Consider the following 21,315-nt stretch of genomic DNA (forward strand, 5'->3'; position numbering starts at 1 on the left):
CCTGCAGTTTGTTCTTGGGTGTAATGTGTAGCTCTACCCCTGAGATAAATATAAATCAAAATAGTTTTGTTCAATATAGCCATTTCTAATACACTGCAAATAGTTAGCATCAGTAAGTATCATGGATCCTGTAAGTATTCTTTATCCCAATGTCACAATTTCTAGCCTCACGAAGCAGGGTCATACGAAGTCGACCCCCACCCCCAACACAATCACTCTATTGGCCTCACATTCACTTCTGCATGTCATCCTCCATGTCTCAATGGATTCACGACTTCCTTGCACTGACCTCATGTCCATTTGCTTTCCCATCCATCTCTCTGTCTCTTCCCATTTACAGAATGCTCCTCCACTCACCGCATGAAAGATGACATTCAAGGTTTGTCATTTTTATAGCACTGAACCATCTGGACCACAAACTGTCTCCCCTCCCTGAATCCCTAAGCAAATGACTTCTTTTCTTGCTTACACAATCTGGCCTTATGGTTACTTTATCTTTTTCCCAAAGACTGAATCTTCCCATGAAAATTTCTGGAATAATCCGTTAACCACAAATTGTCTGAAAGTTCACGTATAAAGAAAAATTGTGTTTCAAATGGGACATTTCAGTGGAGAGACCTTTAGCCAGTTCTTAATAATAAGTATAGGTGAAATTCATATAATAGGTCGAAGTTAAAATCTCAGGGCACTATGTGGAATGGACTGTTACTTTTCTTCTTTTTTATGAAGATATTGATTTCTACTGGAACTTGAAAACAATTTTCCAGTGAAACACACGTCCACACCATTTAAACAAGTATTTTCAGGAGGGGGGAGGAACCCAGCAATAATATGACAATAGCTTCCATAACAGTAGTATTTTTCAGATTTCTCTACAGAAGCTTTGAGATGAACATGTATTCATAAACCAAAGTGCCAAAGGGATAATTAAATGAGGGCAATGGCTGGGTCAAAAGGCAGTTAAACTATACAGCTTGATATTCAAAAAAATATAGCTTTGATCTTACCATCTAGAGTATTACTAAGAAGTACCAAATGCTCTGAAGATACCTCTTATTCACTCTAAGAGTGCGGGGAATCTGATTTTAACAACTTGGAAGTAAGTTTATCCATTTAAAGTTTTGCCCTTCTGGCTTGCCAAAGGGGCTTTCTAAGCTAGCTATGTTCATCGCAAGAGCTTCTGAAAGACCCCATACAATTTATAGCAGGGATATAAGCAACTTAAAGAAATATTAGCTTGAATAATGGTATGGATTTTAGTTGCTTAATTTATAGGTTAGATTTATCAATAAAGTCAGAGGGGGAAAGTGCATAGGAACAAACCATAATTTTAAAGGGACAGATGTTGTGTAGAGGATGCCAACATGTCAGGTTCAATCATAGAAGAGATATACCTTCCTGTGTGGGAGAAAAAGAGGGTGTCTTTCCTAAGGTGTCGCCACCCAGCCTTGTTTCTCTCCCATCTTAGTACTTGTGCTACAGTAGCTACAAGCTAGCATGGAATGCTTTTGTGATCATGACAATGAATTATTCAAAAGCTCTGCATATATTGTCAGTTCAGTTCTAGCCATGTATACCAACCAGCAAGATTCAGTCTAGTGTAGTGAAAATGTGTCCAACTAGGGTTGGGGAGGGCTCAAATTCCCACTTAGCTATGTAGTTCACTGCCTGCATTGGGCTATCACAATCTTTCAGCCTAACCTATTTTACAGTGAGGTTGTGAAAACAAAATGGATGGATTCCACCCTGAATTCTTTGGAGGAAGTGAAAGATTAAATACAATAATAATTCACTCAGATGTAAAGTGTTTTTGAGAGAATGGCCTACAAGTGTGCATGTGGTCATCAGAGGGCATGAAGGAAAATGGCTGTGGGACTTAAAAAAATGAATATTGGTATAAAGAGAACTACACAAATGTACAATACAATACAATACTGTACTGGAGACTAAATGTTATATTCATTTCTAAGAATATTTAAAGACCTTACCACAAGACCTCAAAACCCACAAATCAAACTGATCAAATTACCCTGCCAATCTTCAAAAAGATCAACCAACACTGAAGAGGTGGCTTTCTGGGAGCTGTGTGATATGAAATTGCTTGCCTCTTACCAGTAGAATCTGTTTGGTGTTACATTTTCCTGGAGTAGTAGCCATCTTCTTCCAAATTCCACTGAACTGTATAACTAAAAAGAAGAAGAAGAAATCAAGAAAAAATGCAATCTATTATTCTTCTGCCAGTGACTTTGTTTAATTGTACACTGACAGTATGACAATAAATGTTGAATAGAGAGAAAATTACACCTCATCAGGTTAGTTTTGTGAGCCGTCTTCTTTTATCAAGTTTCCTCTCTACTTCATCAAGAGATCATACCACAGCTGAGGTTACTGTCACTCCTCAGTGGTTTCTCAATTGTGACAGCTGATAATGACAGTACTGAATACTTTGCTGTCATAGCTGAGAAAACGCAGGCAGTGAGCGCAAGGCAGACAAAGGTGGAGATTAATCTCACTGAAGTGAATCCCAAACCTGTGAACTATATTAGACACTATTTATCCAGGGAATACCCTTGCTGTGCTTGCTTCTGTTTTTGAGAATGGATTCTGGGCTATGGCAGAAAGTGAGCTCATTTAACATGTTCTCTCTTGTCACATCTGCTAAGTATGTAACCCAAAGAAAAGAAATCTTAACATACGCTTCACCTGAAACGCAGAACACAGAAAAGGTGGTAGGCAATGCTAACAAACGTATAATCACTGCACTCTAATTGATAGTGTTGTCACAATGGCAAATCTACAACTTTGTCAGCTTCATAGGTGAAAAGTCTGGAGATCCTGATCTTAGTTTGTATCTGGTAAAAGTGGCAGAAAATACAGGCTGGGAAGAAATACTTAAAACTTCTCATCATATTCATGAGAGTGCCTGGGAGAAACTAAGATGTTGCAAAAACATTTCCCTGAATATTGACCCATAAATAATAGAGGGTATTTCATCTTTCTAGTTGGATCAGGTTGACTGTGAACTACTATGGGATTTCAGGGTTTTTTTGCTTCTCATTTGCTGGTTAGGAGATGAGAGGAAAATCTGACGCAATTAGGCAGGAAGAAGAGACTTATTTATTTCTAGATATTACCTTGTAAAAACAAACAATGAAAATAAGCTTGGCAGAGTAAAAGTGAAGTCTGGCAAACCAGCAGTGTTTGGGCACAGCCATGCCAACACCTAAAGTCCCTTTGACTTCAGTTTATTTAGTCAACTTATTTTATCTAACTTTTAAATCAGATATCAAATACAAAACAAAAAGACAAGACAAAACAATATGCTGGAAATAAAACATGTAAAAATATAGCAATGTTAGAACAAGCAGAATGTAGCTCTGGTTGTCTATCACAATCACCACCAAAAATAAAGCCACAAGATGGGTGCCTCCACAGGGCTGTGGAGATGATAGATTGAGATCTACTGATTAGATTTGTAGATAATTTGCTATAATTTATGACTGTCGATTGTTTGCACCTAGACCTAGTAGTGGGGTAGGAGAGCTGAAAATAATGCCAATATATTTCACATCTGGCAATCTATGTGCCCCTTTGAATTCAGATAGTACATGGGTTGACAAGTCTAAAAAACCTGGGACAAAGGCAATGTATTTAGCATTAACTCTGAAAGTGTATACTTGATTCTGGCCAATCTAAGACTTCTAGAGCAAAATATACATCAGGAGGCTCTCTCTCTCATATACCCTCCAATATACAGATAAAACATACAGTAGCAACAGATTCCTTCCCCTTCTTTGGAGTACTTGCTGTGGGATGGATCTGATCTCATTCACACACACACACACACACACAGAGAGAGAGAGAGAGAGAGAGAGAGAGAGAGAGAGAGAGAGACCGAGATCTTCTTGAGGGAAAGTGTAAGTAACACTGAGAAAGCAAAGGTTAGCAATGGACATGTTTCTAGACCTCAGCTTGGCCATAGGACTTGTCTGCCAATTTCCTTGTGAGATTTTGGTAGGAGAGTTACCAACAAACATGGCATTGATCACAAAATATAAACACCACTCAAGCTAGGCATTTTTAAGCCTATAACTCACATAAATGGATTGACCATGAAACAACATGTGGCATGTCAAATTATATCTAGTAAGTACTGAAGCATCACAAATATGGCTTGAACTAACAACCCAGGTAAATTAAATGTAGTGTTCTCAATTGGGGGGCTTTGTCAAATGTTTGCTATGTGGGAAGTGCCATTATGGATTGGGAGAGAACAGGTGGACTGGAAGTAAGAAACAGTGATGTCAATCAGGCTTTTGTTCCACCAAAATGGACACTGACATCTTTTTTCCTTCCCATTCCATTCTATTGCTGCTTGATAGGCAGAAGTGCTGCTTTTTTGTTGTTAGAAGCTTTTACTTAATACAACATATTTGCTTGTGTAAATCCTTCCTCCTCACACAATCTTTCCCCCCACCCAGAGCCTAAATATTGATAAATCCCCATTGTTGCATCAAACTGTATAATGTGCTTACCAGATGCTAAAAACACTTACAATTTGGTGGAAAATATTTTTTTGGCAGACAGCAACATTTTGATATCATCATCAGTTTCTTTTCATTCTTGTCCAAGGACAGAAAATGAATTTCAGACCAAGCAGAAACTGAATAAAAAGTCAGGGTCATATCTCCCTGTTCCTTAGGGAATAGTCTTATTTCTTCCTTTTCTACTCTCTTTCCTATATTATGGAGAAACTTGTATTTCAGATAGACATATGGCCTGGATTCTCAGTGACTGTAAATTGTGTCCCCACTTGGCATGCGGCACACTCTGCTCTCCATGAGCACTATAGACGACTATTATTTAACATTTACTATTCATGAGCTGTACAGAATGAAGACATGATGTGTTCTCTTCTGGGAAAGTTATCGATCAAAGGACACAATCCTCCACCACATTTTATATATAATGAATTGGGGGTGTGTGAATAGGATCTGTATAAGATCTTGCATAGCCCCCATTCATTTCCATGGGATTTATGCATGATTTATTGGCACACTGTACTCAAAGTAAGGTGGGGAAGGGGAGGTCTAAAAAAGATGTACATTTTCTGTGCTGTGGATGAATACAGAAGAAAAAAGTATAATGTACAGTCAAGTATAAATCTGGTCTATATGCCTATCTGCCTATATGCAACAGGTTACATAGGCCAAGAAGCAATTATGGGTACAGAATTCCTCAAATAGGAAGGGGTAGGATGTGCTTTTTGGTTTTTAGTAAACATATAGCATTCTGGGTTGTCCTAAGTCCTAGGGTTACTCTCAATAGGGCCTATCCATGTTGACTTTGGGAAGGGGTTGTGCTTTTATCCCTTGTCCACACCATTGGGTCTTCTCCATGCAACAAGAATGTGTGCACACAGTTGTTTGCAGAGAAATTCACATGCACAACCACTTACTTGCATGCTGAGGTTGCACAAGTTTTCATGGAGGCCTCACATTCAAACAGGTGTTCATGCATCAAAATTTATCTGCAGACAACCACACACAACACACAGTTGTTGCAGTGAGAAAATCTGATAGTGGAGTTAAAGGCTAGAGATTCCACCTGTCTGGAATATTTCAGTTAAGTCAGTACCCTACTTAGGGCAGGACCATCCCAATGCTGTTAGATTCCAAACCCCATTGGTCATAGCCAGCATGACCAATCCTCAAAAAAAATGGGAGCTGTAGTCCAGGAACATCTGGAGATTTGCATGTTCCCCACTCCTGGTTCAGCGCAACTATCTAGAAGGAAGTTCATAGAAGTCAAGTTCCCCATTTCTTCCACCCTGTACAGCCCCCTGCGCCCCTGCAAAGCTTATCCAGAGGGTATTGGGGGGTGTCTGTCTGATTCTGGGTGGTTCTGTCCTCCCACAGCAGTATTCCTGGGTACCATCCCACATTTTTAGGAGGGTCTCCTGGTTATCTGTAGAGGTTTTCTGGGGCAACCAGGTGGCTAATAGTGGGGGGAGTGAAGAGGAAATATCTGCCCATGAAATTCCTTCTGTACACATATCTAAGGATCCAAGAAATATTCTGTTATTACCTCCTCTTTCCTGACCTAATTGGCAGTTCTGCCAAACCAAACTTTGATACCTCCACAGTTGAAAGATTCATTAATGTATAAAATAAAATGAATGTAGGGGGAAATCCAAACACTTAAAATAGTACCAAGAAATTTGTCACACAGCACAGAAGCTATCAGTATCTTTCCCTAGCTACCTAGGAACTTATTTATTTATTTCTCATGGAAACCACTGATAGCAATAAAACCTTCAGAGATCCATCTAGAGGAGAAACAGTCATTTAAAATGTACTAAGATTAACATCCCGGCAATTAGTTTTCCTGTGGTGTCCCTTTACAATCATCATTAAACATGTTCAGGGAAAAGTATCTTCAATCAATGCTCTTTTCTCAAATGCTTCTCTTTTCTTAAATATAGTGGCAGTTTGATTCTTCTTTCTCAATGCATCTTCATCCTAAATGCTATGTATACAAGTACAAATTAAAAAGAACTTCATCAAGCACTACTTTTGCACCCAAATGTATATGAATCTCTGACTCGGGTATCAGCCCTACCATAAGCAACAGCAGCAGCCCCAAATACTGAAACTGCTGGGCTAGATCAGGTTATCTCATTTAACAGTGGTCAGTAGGAGAACCCTAGCAAATTGACAAGCATGATATACTGGAGATAACATCCCATGTTGTTTATCCCCATTATTCAATACTGAAAACTAAACAAGAAGACTGCATTGTAAGCTGTCATGGTTCTTATACATTGATAGATCTGTCCATTGATAGATCTTTCCCCAAGGATAAGAACCAGTTTACATACTATACCTGCTGCCACATGGAAAATGCATAAAATAGCACACTCACAAGCATATTTAATCAGAAGTAAGTCCCTACAGGGTTCAATGGATCCTACTCTCTAAGTAGGTGTAGGATTTCAGCCTTAATCACTTAGCCACAGAAGGATTGTCATCAAAACAAAAAACAAAACAAAACATGGTGAGCCATGCAATGGCTAGACAAGTGGTGGGACCAATTTTCTCCAGATCAACACAAATGATTTGTAGTAGCATAGAGGCAATTTTGTGGTAGTGGTGAGCCATTGAACATGACAGACATCTTATCACATGGAGCAGCTTTTCTACAGAGAAGTCATTACCAACTTAGCATCCTCTAGATGTAATGGACCACAATTTTTGATGGATGATTGGACCATCATACTTCCATTTACTATATAGTGGCCTTTCCCAACCCAGGCCTAGGGCCACAATTCTTGTCAGCCCTAGTCAGCATGGAGCATCTGGAAGGCAAAGGGTTGGGAAAGGCTACTGTAGAGTAAATGGAAAAAGCAGCCAAGGGGCTATTACCAGGTTGGGCAGAAGCTCTTAGAAAGCTTTTGGAAAGGTACTGGTAGCTCTGTCAAGAGGCCAAATGAGGCATTTGCCTCAGGCAGCATGTGAAGAGGGTGGCAAATTTGTTGCTTTGCTTGTTTGTCTTGCTGTCCCCTTCAACCACCCAGCTAGTGCCATCCGCCTAGGTGTTGTTGTTTTTTGTTTGTTTGTTTTTTATTATATTTTGTTGGAAGCTGCCCAGAGTGGCTGGGGAAACCCAGCCAGATGGGTGGGGTATAAATAATAAATTAATTTTAAGAAAATAAGTAGAAGTATATGGCACTCTGGAATCATTTCATGCTCTCCAGTATGAGCCTCACTTGCTCATCCCTTCTTGTTAAATGCTTTGCTACTGCTAACATGGCAACAATGCTGGCCACATCTCAGTCTCTGGCTCTCCTTCCCCACTGCCTCACTCAGGGCTGGGGGATCCTTCAGAGCAAAGCATTATGGGTAAGGTGGCCCAGAAAATTGCCTGTACTATCAGTTTTCTCACCATGGTTAGAAATCCTTTGTAAAATTAGTTAAAAACTTTAAAGTTACTAGAGTAACTTTTGACAAGTTTTTGTAATAATGAAAAAAAAGTTAGCCACTCCCTGGCCATCTTGCCCAGGATGCCTGCCCTTCCTCATAGTGTAAAAAGGGGGAAGGGGCAGATGTTGAGATATGGCCAGCACTGCATCTGTGTCAGCAACAGCAACACAGTTAAGTGGTAAGCCAGGGAGAGAGGACAAAGAAGGGCCAGAGATGCCCGCCTCAGGTAGCCCAATGTCTCATGTAACCACTGGACCACATTCCGAAGGATCCATCCAGCAGTTACTCAGAATGATGAAAGATAACATTCTGGGCCAGCTAGAATCAAGCTCTGCAGCAACTCCATTAAAATATATATGTTTCCCTTGTTCTATAACTAAATGTCCTCCAGAATTAAACGACTATATTTCTGACATTTTTTATTTCAGTTTTTCCTTTGGAATCTTGATAGATGTTTTAGACTTTTAGAGCCATCAGGCTGTCTGCCTCGGTATCATCTGTTTGCCCCCCCCCCCGTTTATTAGGAGTTGTTCTTCTATTCCCTACCACTATCTAGTTTATTTTTTTCATTTATTTTAATATGTGTCCCAAAACATAATGTTTAGTGAGGTGTGTTAAGAAAACGACTGATGGATGCACTCTGAGGGCACACTTTATGACCTAGTTTGTACACTATAGTTTATGGGCAAATTAAAAGAAAAATGCATTCTATCAGTTGTACCTATTGCAGAAACTCATAAATGAAGGGCAAGGCAGCAAAAGACAAGGTATACATATATTTCTCACGGTTCAGTCTCAAGAAAAACAACACCACCTCACCAAGCTCTAAGACTATGTTTGCCGACTGTAAACTTAGTGACATAGAGGCAATTTCTCAGCTGGAATCATTTCCCCATCAAAGACTAGCAATGGGGAGACCATCTGGATCCAATACAAAATTAATAATAAAAAAATTGATTAATATTGAAATAACAACAGCCAGATGGTTAGAATTAGTTGCAATTTCCAGGCCGGGTGGGGTGGGGTGGGGACCTTCTTCAGACCATTCTCCCTCATGGGCAACCTCCCAGGGAGAATTGGCCAGCTGGGATGGGGGGGGGGAATTCTATTCCGTTCACATTTAAAGCCAAATTTACCAAATTTGCACTTTCCATAACAATATAAGAACTGAAAAATAGCCATCCATCAAAATCTGCACTTGTCTGTGATGCATATCAGGGGGACATGCACATGAAAATGAAACAATTAGTGAAAAGAAATAATGCATTATATTAAGGGAAATTAGAATCATAGAGTTGGAAGGGGTTCTGGGGGACATTTAGTCCAATGCCCTGCAATGCTGGAATCTCAACTAGATCATACAAGACTAATGACCATACAGTCTCTGCTTAAAAACCTCTAATGAAGAAGAGTCCACCACCTGTCATGGGAGTCAGTTCCACTGTCAAACAACTCTTATTGTCAAAAAGTTCTTCCTGGTGTTTAATCAGAATCTCCTTTTGTGTAACTTGAACCCATTGGTTTGGGTCCTCCCTGATGGAGCAGGAGAAAACAAGCTTGCCCCATGCTCCATGTGACAGCCCTTTAGATAGGTGAAGATGGCTATCGTATCTCCTCTCAGTCTCCTCTTTTCCAGGCTAAACATACTCAACTCCCTCAACCTTTACTCATAAAGCTTGGTTTCCAGACACTTTTAGCATCTTGGTTGCCCTCCTCTGCACATGTTCCAGCTTGTCAATATTCTTCTTAAATTGTGGTGCCCAGAACTGGACACAGTACTCCAGGTATAGTCTGAAAGATATTTCTGTGCATGTACAGTGGTGCCTCGCAAGACGAAATTAATTCGTTCCGCAAGTCTCTTCGTCTTGCGAGTTTTTCGTCTTGCGATGCACGGTTTCCCATAGGAATGCATTGAAAATCAATTAATGCGTTCCTAGGGAAACCGCCTTCAGACCAGGTCCGGGGACAGTCTGTCCCCGGACCTCTTCTGAAGGCTGGGGGGGGGACAAGGGCTTTTCTTCCCACCCCCAGCATTTTAAAAAACCCCGGGACAGCGGAGGACTTCTCCGCTGTCCAGGCGATCTTAAAATGCTGGCGGGCGGCATTTTAAAATCACCCCAGACAGCGGAGGACTTCTCCGCTGTCCGGGGCGATTTAAAAGCCCCTGGGAAGGCAGGCAGGGGGGACAAAGACTTTCGCCCCCTGCCCGCCTTCAGAAGGTGTTCCCGCCCCCAGCCCCGCTTCGGAACAGCGTTCCGAAGTGGGGCGGCTGGGGCAGATGTTCCCGCCCCCCCTCCCCGCTTCGGAACAGCGTTCCGAAGCGGGGCGGCTGGGGCAGATGTTCCCGCCCCCCTCCCCGCTTCGGAACAGCGTTCCGAAGCGGGGCGGCTGGGGCAGATGTTCCCGCCCCCCCTCCCCGCTTCGGAACAGCGTTCCGAAGAGGGGCGGCTGGGGCAGATGTTCCCGCCCCCCCTCCCCGCTTCGGAACAGCGTTCCGAAGAGGGGCGGCTGGGGCAGATGTTCCCGCCCCCCTCCCCGCTTCGGAACAGTGTTCCGAAGCGGGGCGGCTGGGGCAGCTGTTCCCGCCCCCCCTCCCCGCTTCGGAACAGCGTTCCGAAGCGGGGCGGCTGGGGCAGATGTTCCCGCCCCCCCTCCCCGCTTCGGAACAGCGTTCCGAATTGGGGCGGCTGGGGCAGATGTTCCCGCCCCCCTCCCCGCTTCGGAACAGCGTTCCGAAGCGGGGCGGCTGGGGCAGATGTTCCCGCCCCCCCTCCCCGCTTCGGAACAGCGTTCCGAAGCGGGGCGGCTGGGGCAGATGTTCCCGCCCCCCCTCCCCGCTTCGGAACAGCGTTCCGAAGAGGGGCGGCTGGGGCAGATGTTCCCGCCCCCCCTCCCCGCTTCGGAACAGCGTTCCGAAGCGGGGCGGCTGGGGCAGCTGTTCCCGCCCCCCCTCCCCGCTTCGGAACAGCGTTCCGAAGCGGGGCGGCTGGGGCAGATGTTCCCGCCCCCCCTCCCCGCTTCGGAACAGCGTTCCGAAGTGGGGCGGCTGGGGCAGCTGTTCCCGCCCCCCCTCCCCGCTTCGGAACAGCGTTTTAAAATGCTGGGGGTCGGCAGCGAACGCTTCGCTCCCGCCCGCCAGCATTTTAAGATCGCCCGGGGCAGGCGGGGGGAAGGCAGGCGGGGGGGAGCAAAGACTTTTGCCCCCCGCCGGCCTTCAGAAGAGGTCCTCTTCTGAAGGCCGGCTGTGGGCGAAAGTCTTTGCTCCCGACTGCCAGCATTTCCCTATGGGCTTTCGTCTTGCGATGCAAGCCCATAGGGAAATTCGTCTTGCGAAGCGCCTCCAAAACAGAAAACCCTTTCGTCTTGCGGGTTTTCTGTCTTGCGAGGCATTCGTCTTGCGGGGTACCACTGTATGTTAAATCCAGAGCAGCTGACATCCATGTGAGCCATTTCCCATAGTCCTCAATGTACTACACACATGCATGGGAACTTTCATGCTTCACCTGAAAACCAGTGTGATGACCCCATACTGCATTTTCTGGGCATCTTCTTGCACATTAAAAATCCCAAAACAATATCCATTCATTAGCCTCACTTAGAAGATTAATTACAATGACCTACTTCTGTTTAATCTTGCTAGATTTCATGCATTCAATTGCACATTGAGATTAATGTTATCTCCCTACAATGCCCAATGCTTTGTTTGGACTATTACATTTTAAGTTATTTATTTACTGATGGTTTCAGCAGATTGTACTGTAAAGGGTTCAGTTTATGTTGCTCTCTACAGCTAAGAAGAATAACAATGTAGCATACATACCTGTTAACAGAAACTTGGAAAACTGAGATTGAAACAGTAATGAGGGACAGTTCTAATGGGCAACATTTACCCATCACATTAGCCAGACATTAAAAGGTTCTCACTATACTTGGAGAACTACTATTTGTTATTCCTCCCCCCACCCTTTTGCATACCTTTCTCTCTGACAAACACCTGTTTACATAGGTCTGTCAACCTTGATTTATAAATGCATCTATTTTAAAGGTGCTTATTCCCACTCGGAAGCCTGATGAGTTCACAATGCGAACTTTGCCCATCATGGACAACTATCCAAGTACACTCTGTTTGTTCTCTGTCATAAGGGATGTTCATTGCTCAAGTTATAAAGCCTTGGACGGTGTCTATCATGGAAAACTAGTTTACATTTTAAATAGCCACCTAAATACAAGAGCTCAGGTGTTGAGGTAATAGATCTCTTAGAATGCAGTGAGTTCAGGAGAAGGAAAGCAGAGAGATAATAAAATGAAGGTTATCCTTTTAGGTGGAAGATTCCAGCTCGTCCAATGTATATCTGGACCAGGCCAGTGGCGTAGCGTGGGGGGTGCCAGGGGTGCCGGCAGCACCGGGTGCAACATCTGGGGGGGCGCGAGTCCAGATGGAAGGGACAAGTTCCTTCCTCCGCCGGGCTCCCCGCCGCCACCACCAGCCTTGCGCCCTAGCGCGCGCGTGCGCACCCCCCGCCACCGCTGCGGCTGCGCTTCACTCACTGCTCCCAGGAGGAGCAGCCGCTGCAGCAGCGCCGACGCCGCCACCGACGCCTGGCCGGGCACGGGCAGCCTCCGCACCCCGCCGCCGCTGCCATCCCCTTGGCCCAGCCACAGGCGGTGGCTGCTTCTGCCGACTGGGAGGGAGGAGAGCTCCGAGGGGCCTCGCCGCGCCCTGCGCTCCCCAAAACCCTCCGAGAGGAAGCCGGCGGGCGGGCGAGGGTCTCCCGGCAGAAGGGGGCGCCGCTGGCTCCGGCTCTCAGTGCAAGTCTCAGCCGCAGGGGGGGGGCGAGGACGGAGCACGGCTGGAAGCCCCCGGACCCGGCCGGGAGGAGGAGAGGCGCTCGCCAAGCCCGGATCTGGAGCTCCACCTACAGCCCAAGGAGAGGAGGGGGCGTGGAGGTGCCCGAGGGGAGGGGGCTTCGGCTGCCTCGGCCCGCGGGGGCTCCGCAAATAATAAATTTAATAAATTCCTGCTGAGCCTTTGGGGGGGTCCTTGGCTCCTTCGCTCGCCCCCAGCCCCAGTGGCGTAGCGTGGGGGGGTGCAGGGGGGCCGGGCGCAACATCTGGGGGGGCGCGCTCGCACTCGAGTGCTAAAATCCACGGATTAGGGGGCGCAAATTACTTGCCTTGCCCCGGGTGCTGACAACCCACGCTACGCCACTGGACCAGGCCATAAACCAGATCTAGATGTAGAGATTGTGTTCTTAGCTCAGGATGCCTGAGCTCAGTGCCTTGAGCTGGACATCTAACAAACCAGTATTATTTCCCTTGAACAGGCACACCTGTCAATCATAGTGAGAGGAGCCAATGTTGCATAAGATTGTGCAAAAAATCCATTAATTTCTCTGTTTACTTGGCTTTTTAAAATTACCCTATTCTCCTTGTTGAGAAATGATTTCCTAGGTTTGGTTTCTTAGAAACATAATTACATTTCTTTGCCATTTTGTCAGACATCTTGTTTATTTTTGTGCTTTTAAATGACAACTTGGAAGGGAGTTAGACAAAAGTACAAACAGTTGCCTCTTCTGAGGGAATAAAGTCCATCACTTTTCAAAACAATATGTGCAGTGTGGTTCTCCTGCAAGGGCAAACTTCATCATTTTGGGGTGGTTAAAATAGAAATCACTTAACCTTAACCTCCCCTTGTGTTTCGCTTGCAGTGAGTCTGAAAACAGGTGAAATGACAAACATTCCCCTTGGTAAACGGGCAATAATAGATTAGCAATGAGCAACACAACTGGGACCTTATTTGAGCTACAATGAAGCTTAGTTGACTGGAGAAAAAAAGTGCCAGGCCTCAAGAGGGGAGGGGAGAGAAAACCTTAATTAAAAATCCATTTAATAATATTGGACAACAAGAATTTGAGATAATGAAATCACAGGTACCCAAAAACTGAAGAAAGAGGATGGACCTTAGAGCAAGAAAACTACAACAAAGAGAAGGGGAGAAAAACAACTGGAAAGGGATACAAAACAACAGACAGGCACACATGCAGCCGGAAGGGTTGGGTGGGGACTCCGAGAAGTGTGTGTGCAAACTTGAAAGGAAAAAAAGAAAGAGAAAACAAAGGGAACCCAAAAAATAAATAATCAAAGTGGATGTTGCCTGTTGGAAAGAAGAAAGGAAACAGAATAAAAGGGAACAAATAAATCACATGGAAAGCCCTAGAACTGAACAGAGGGAATGTGAAATGCCCCAGTACTAAAGGCCGGCAAAATAGCAACCAAATTAACACAAACCATGAAGAAAAGAAAAGAAAAAGAGTGGAATGAAAACACATTGATTGAAGTATTGATTTTAAATTGCTTGTTTGGAAACAGAAAGGGATTGGGAAGGATGCCAATAGTGCATTGGTCTTCTAAACATCCTTGTCTCCCAGGCAGATCTCACATGGCCATGTGATAACCAAATGTTTTATGCTTTTTTAAACATCCCTCCCCCAGTTACGGTGTTTGAACTTCCCTGGTGGAAAAATTCACAGTGGTTAAAATCTAGACCTGTCTGTCAAAATGAAAGATCTCTGCTATCTCTCCACCCACTCCCCACTGGAGCTCAGGGCAGTGCTCGAGTCAGCTAGCAAAGTTCTCATTTGCAAAGGGAAGCAAAGCATTAGCCTAGGTATGAAGTAGAAACTAAGTAGGACCAGGTTAGCTGAAAAATTAAGTATGAGCCGCCTCAGGTTTAAATAGCTTCAGGAAAAACCACCGTATTTTTTGCTCTATAAGACGCACCAGACCATATGGCGCACCTAGTTTTTGGAAGAGAAAAACAAGAAAAAACATATTCTGAATCCCAGAAACCAGGACAGCAAGCTGGATCGCTGCGCAGCGATCCCGCTGGCTGTCCTGGCTTATGGGATAGCCGCGCGCAGCCTCTCCCTGGCAAGGGGAGCCTTCATCCCCTGCCCGGGAGAGTATGCACGTGGCTAAGGCTTCCCCAAGAGCCATGCTCCCTTTAAAGAGCGTGCGGATAGGCAGTCCTTCTCCCTCCTCAGGGAAAAGCCCCCAAGAGCCGCACACACGCTCCACGTGGCTCTTTAAAGGGAGAGCAGAGGAGAGCCTCCCGCCTGCATTCGCTCCATAAGACGCACACACATTTCCCCTTCCTTTTTAGGAGGGGGAAAGAGTGTCTTATAGAGCGAAAAATAAGGTACTTTATCTGTCCCATCAATATCTGTGGTATGATAAGGTCAAAGCACATAAAGCATTTAAGAATCATATTGTCAGGAAAGCATTGTTTAATATCTGGATAAGATATAAGGATTTATTGGAAAACAAAACCCCAAGGTGGTTGTCACCGATGGAAGCCAAAGCACAGAAAAAGCTCAATATGGAGGCCAAATGGCCGAAATATTGGGAAATTCTGGAACAAGAGGGAGATAGACTGAAATTGCAGAGTTTTGAGAAACTAAAAAACAAAGTGCAAGACTGGCTTCATTATTATCAGATAATGGAGGCATATAATTTGGACAAGAAAATTGGCTTCCAGGTGGAAAAATCAAAATTAGAAACAGAATTGTTAGAACCCAAAACTAAGATTTTGTCAAAGATGTATAACTTGCTGTTGAAATGGAATACACAGGATGAAACGGTGAAATCTGCTATGATTAAATGGGCACAAGATGTTGGACATAATATAATGATGGCTGACTGGGAACAGTTATGGACCACAGGTATGAAGTTTACGGCATGTAATGCTTTAAGAGAGAATATTATGAAAATTATATACAGGTGGTACATGACCCCAGTCAAGCTTGCAAAAATCTATCATTTGCCCGATAATAAATGCTGGAAATGTAAAGAAACTGAAGGTACATTCTTTCACCTTTGGTGGACGTGCCCAAGGATTAAGGCTTTCTGGGAGATGATCTATAATGAATTGAAAAAGGTATTTAAATATACCTTCTTGAAGAAACCAGAGGCCTTTCTCCTGGGCATAGTCGGCCAATTGGTGCCAAAGAAGGATAGAACTTTTTTTATGTATGCCACAACAGCAGCAAGAATACTCATTGCAAAGTATTGGAAGACACAAGATCTACCCACTCTGGAAGAATGGCAGATGAAGGTGATTGACTATATGGAATTGGCGGAAATGACTGGCAGAATCCGAGACCAGGGAGAAGAGTCGGTGGAAGAAGATTGGAAGAAATTTAAAGACTATTTACAGAAATATTGTAAAATTAATGAATGTTAGAACGATGTTGGATAGAAACTAATGGGTTTTTAGCAGCAATACTATAAGGGAATATGAAAAATGGATTACTAATAGGTAAAGATTTAATGTTATAATATTTTAAGATTAAAGATTAGGATAAACAAAGAGGGGAAGGATTTGCTGAACCAATAAACTGAACTGGAATACAAAAAAGGGAGGCATGAGGAGGTCCGGGAAACAAGCTAATGAAAAATAAGTAATGGAAAGATTGAGTTGTTTTTAATTATTTTTATTTTGTAATTTTCTTTTTTTTTATTTTGTAATATTTTGAAAATCTTAATAAATATCTTATAAAAAAAAACAGAAGCTCAAAAGAGAGCTTTCTTGGTGGCTGTTCCGAGGCTCTGGGACATCTTATCAAGGGAGGCCCAGCAAACTTCATCTCTGGTGACCTCCTGCCAACAGGCAACAACATTTTTATATAGGCAAGCCTTTGGCTCATAAACTGATTTGGAAGTGTGCTGAAATTGGTTTATAAAAACAAAATTATTTTTTGTGATACTTTACTTAACCCAACAACTTATTTTTATTAGTTTTTAAATGTCTTTTATTATATTGTTGCTAGCTCCATTCAGAACAATTTCAAAGAAAGACGGGACAACCAACCATGGGGGCAGCTTCTCTATGAGTGGTTCCATGTATAAATACCAAGGATAAGCACAGAGGTGACAATAAAAACCCAATGCTGAACTATAATGCACTACCATTGAATTCAGGCTACTGTCAATATCTTGGATTACTGCTGCCACTATGCAGTCTTTGGAGTAAGTCTTTGGAAACCCTGGCTTCCAAATTGGTTGTGATGCCTTCCCAACCCCTTGCGCAACATGCACAGAGGGGATCAGGCCCTACTTTGTAAATTGCAATACAAACTAACTTAATCTTGCCCCTCCTGGTCTAAACCAGCACCTCCTGGATGTTCTGTAACCTTGGGTTGCACCAATGGTGACAGTGACCTTCTGCTAACAAAGATTTCAGTCCATTTCCAGTAATGTGTCTATTTTGCATGTGTTTAATCATAATTCCACCCTGTTTCTTCATTAACTTGTGATTATTATTTTTAAAAAAAGAATTATGAGTACAAATTTTAATATTTATTTTGTCACAAAACACACATGTAAATAATATTTTATCTATATGTAGCTTCTCCTAAAATATGTATTTTTGCTGTATTGGATTGTATTTTTAATGCATTGTATCTGATCTGTGCATTAGTCTAGGATGTGTAAATTAGGCCAGTACATTTGTGAACGAAACTAAATTCTCCTCTGTTCTTATGTACCACTAAAATGATCGGTTATTTTATAATTTGAGATTAAATACCACAATTTTACATACTTAGTACCTCAAATGTTAACCCCAGTTGCCGTAAATATCTGCAAGACTATGCACAATGCTTCAGAATTCAACCTGTGGAAATGGGCAAGAGGCCTGTTGCAAGAAACATTTCCTTAAATGACTTTCAGCCCATGCCTGCCGGAAGTACCATGTCACTGACAAAAAACAACAACACCCCCTGCAGATACTAACCTTCTGATCCTGACTATAGGCCAGAATCCAATCCTCCTGTTTGGGATGGAAGAGCATGCTGTGGATGTAGAAGTTCAGACGGTATTTTTGATAGGTGGCGCCTTCATCAGAACTGATCAACAGGCTGCTCTCAATCTCGGGGTCAGTAAGCAACATAATCTGTAAGGATCAAGCAGAGGAATACTGGAGTTTAGGATGAGGATAGGCAAAGAAATAGCTAAAACCTCTAAAGCTCTAGGAAATTCTTTTTTCCCCCCCATGAAAGAGTATTCGTTTTAGTGAGTGCCATGGCTGTGCAAAGCAACACAAGCAAAGCAAACAAGTTGATACAAAACAAAGGTGACCTTCTCAAAGGCAAAGGGATTTTATAACTAAACATCCTACTTAGCAGAACTTCTCCAAATACTTTTGTAATCCGGTCTACTCTAAGTTCTTCACTGCGTTCAGCATTGCTACAGTTCACTGTAATTTGGGTAGTGAATGGGATAGGACAGATGTGCCCTATAACTGCATTTTGAGCAGGAGCTCAACAGTTTTGCATTACAGAAAACACTGCTCAGTTTTGTTTGGTTTCTACCGAACCCCCCTATTCTTTCCAAAAGTGGCATCGACTGAGTAAAATACTATGCCACTGAAAAAATGAAACTTTGAGGTCACTAATGTAGTGTTACTAATTTAGAGACTGAGCACTGTCAACTGGAAAAGCAAAGTTTAACTTCTCTTCCTCTGAGATTTCACTCATTCATTAACACATGAGCAGCACAAGAAAGAGAGGGCTGTCATCGTGATGCCAAACACATTGCTCAAAACTCCATAATGAGGGTAAAAGTGAGAGCTGAGAAGTGTCTTAAAGTGGTAAATAAATAATTTAAAATATATATAGCAGAAATTGGAAACCCTGAATGCAGACATCAATGTTTTGGGGGCAATTTCATGGTAGTCCTACATACACTATCAATATGGATAGCTGCATGCATTTCCAGAGTGATTCCTAGTAATATAGGCTACTGTGTCACCATCAAATACTTGACATGCCTACTGTCTTTCTCTACAACAAAACTGGTTACATTCTCAAATGCAGGAACTTTTTCACAGATCTGGACATCAATCTAAAACACCCGAGTCAACTTGCTAAGTGAAAAGTATTTCACTCTCAGCACTTGAAACCCTGGAACACAAACAAAAGTTTGTCCTCCTTCACTGTGGAAGACTGCCATTATATTGTTTCTCGCCCTCCCCTGGCCAAGTGTTATTAATGTTTCCCAAATCTCATTCCTAACTCACAGAAATAAGACAGGATTCAGATTGGATCAAATGAATCACTTCAATGAGAAAGCTGTAACTGGTCATTTTAAAATGGAGAGACTGGTTTGATCTGCAGGACTGAGAGTCGGTATATAGAGGGCACTGGACTGTCACTCTTCTATGCAATGTCACTCCAGAGCTGTGTATACATCAGGGTGCAAATGCACACAGTTTGCACATATCTGACCCATATGATTTTATGCTGGATTTCCCCTCCTCACATTATCTGCAAATCAGGAAGATCCAAATTCAACAGGGCAAAAGCGCAGGCAGCTGCTTGGATGAATAGACCATGTGGATGATGTGAAAAAGCATGCACAGATGGGATATATAAAATCTACATTAAACTGCTCTGTACACCCCATGTCCTTTCTGTCTTTCATCCATGTTCCTCTTCTGTTTTCCTCTCTACTTTGAAACTGGTCATGTCAGCCCATCTCATCACTTAATTCTGCTTTCAGGAATCCGAATAAACAAATGATAAGTATTTTAATCCAACCGGTGTCATTTCATATAGCTAACAATACAAAGACATGGAGCAGAATCCACAGAGGTGAGATGCATACATGGGGCAGAAATGCACACGCAACCAGAACTGCAGCACTTCTTTCTGGCAAAGTGGCAACTGCCTTTCCAAATGAACAACAGATTGTCTCTTTGGCAGTGGGAGCTACTATGGCACCAATATAAAGCCTTGGCTATGCATGCTCTCTGCTCTCCTGCATGCAGATATCAGTTCTTTGGATTTTGGCCACAGTTCACTGTGCCAGTGCACATGCCTGTAAATAAGTGATGCACTGAAACAACTCTACATATCTGGCTTCTCTAGGCAGAAGCAGTATGAATGGTGCACAAAAAGCTCCCTCAGCAAGATGCACCCATTGGCACGGATATTAAATAGACATATATCAGCATGACTTCTTGTTGGATGATATATCAGCAGTGCCAATATTCAAAAAATGAACAGACAGATGGTTGAGTAATTCCATTACCTAAAACAAAATTAAAACTGATGCATATTAGCTGTTCGCTCAGCCCACCCAACTAAGTAATTAGCATATTTGTCTGCCTATTTTACACTTTTTTTGTATAGGTATGCATGCATGGATATATGCATGTCCATGCAAAAGCAGGCACACATGTACAGGTATAAGTGTTATGAATATATTTTTTGATTGATGTGAATTTTCTATATTTAGTCTTCCATTTATATTATCTGATAGTGTCTCCATTCAGAATCTGTGGGCTGGAAATTCTGTAGCAGGAGACAAAAGCAAACTGCTCCAGATATCTAATCTAAACTGAAAGCCACCCACTATAGCAGTCAGAATGCTCATAGTATGGACATCTGTGAGACCTGGTGAAATCAGTTGAGGTATATAGATCATTGCATCATCATTACAGATCGTGGCAGAAACTTGCAGGCAAGTAAAAGCCACTGGGTCTTGTGATAACATAAAGGTGAAGGACCCCTGACAGTTAAGTCCAGTCACAGACGACTCAGGTTGCGGTGCTCATCTCACTTTACAGGCCAAGGGGGCTGGTGTTTGTCCGCTTCTGCAGACAGTTTTTCTGGGTCATGTGGCCAGCATGACTAAGTCGCTTCTGGCGAACCAGAGCAGCGCACGGAAATGCCATTTACCCTCCTACCGGAGCGGTACCTATTTATCTACTTGCACTTTGACGTGCTTTCAGACTGCTAGGTTGGCAGGAGCAGGGACCGAGCAATGGGAACTCACCCCGTCATGACCAGCAAGCCCAAGGCTCAGTGGTTTACACCACAGCGTCACCCATGTCCTGTGATAACATAATGACTAACAAATAAGGATGGCATAAAATTTTGTGGACTTGTATCTGCTTCATCAAATGCATGAAGTGGTGTGCAAAATTTGATGTTTGTGAAGGGAAAATAGTTGTCAGTGGTGAGTTCAGAGGAAAGTGAAGTGTAAAAGCTGAGGACCGTACTGGTTACATTAAAGTTTTACTATATACAAAGTCATTCATGATGTTTGTAACAACACAAACCATTCTCAGCCATTGAGGATGCTTCAGGTACCCTTATTTATTTGTGACAATCCTCCTACTGTTTGCATTAAAAGGAAGTCTGCATGAGCCTTAAATAGACCAGACTTCAGAAATCTAGTGAAGAGGGGTCACACATGTCAAAACCTCCTGTAAGTAAAAGAAAAATAGAGAACAGGAAAGGTTGGGAGGGTGTTTTATTTATTTATAAGA

General features: G+C 43.0%; 1 protein-coding gene and 1 long non-coding RNA gene across 9 annotated transcripts in view; one reads left to right on the forward strand and one right to left on the reverse strand.

Annotated features, from left to right (window-relative positions):
• Positions 1 to 21,315, reverse strand: part of SORCS1 (sortilin related VPS10 domain containing receptor 1) — a 496,054-nt gene that overhangs the window by 224,185 nt on the left and 250,554 nt on the right. For all 8 annotated transcript variants that reach the window (XM_081192000.1, XM_081192006.1, XM_081192004.1 and 5 more), the window contains exons 4-5: positions 17,776 to 17,934; positions 2,113 to 2,186 (exon numbers count right to left, since the gene is read on the reverse strand). In XM_081192000.1, the coding sequence (XP_081048126.1) occupies positions 2,113 to 2,186; positions 17,776 to 17,934 (233 nt within the window). The remainder of the gene's footprint in view (positions 1 to 2,112; positions 2,187 to 17,775; positions 17,935 to 21,315) is intronic.
• Positions 1 to 21,315, forward strand: part of LOC308585912 — a 77,607-nt gene that overhangs the window by 47,202 nt on the left and 9,090 nt on the right. The window lies entirely within an intron of this gene.

This window comes from Podarcis bocagei, assembly GCF_964188305.1.
Source record: "Podarcis bocagei genome assembly, chromosome: 4".
Taxonomy (NCBI): Eukaryota; Metazoa; Chordata; class Lepidosauria; order Squamata; family Lacertidae; genus Podarcis; species Podarcis bocagei.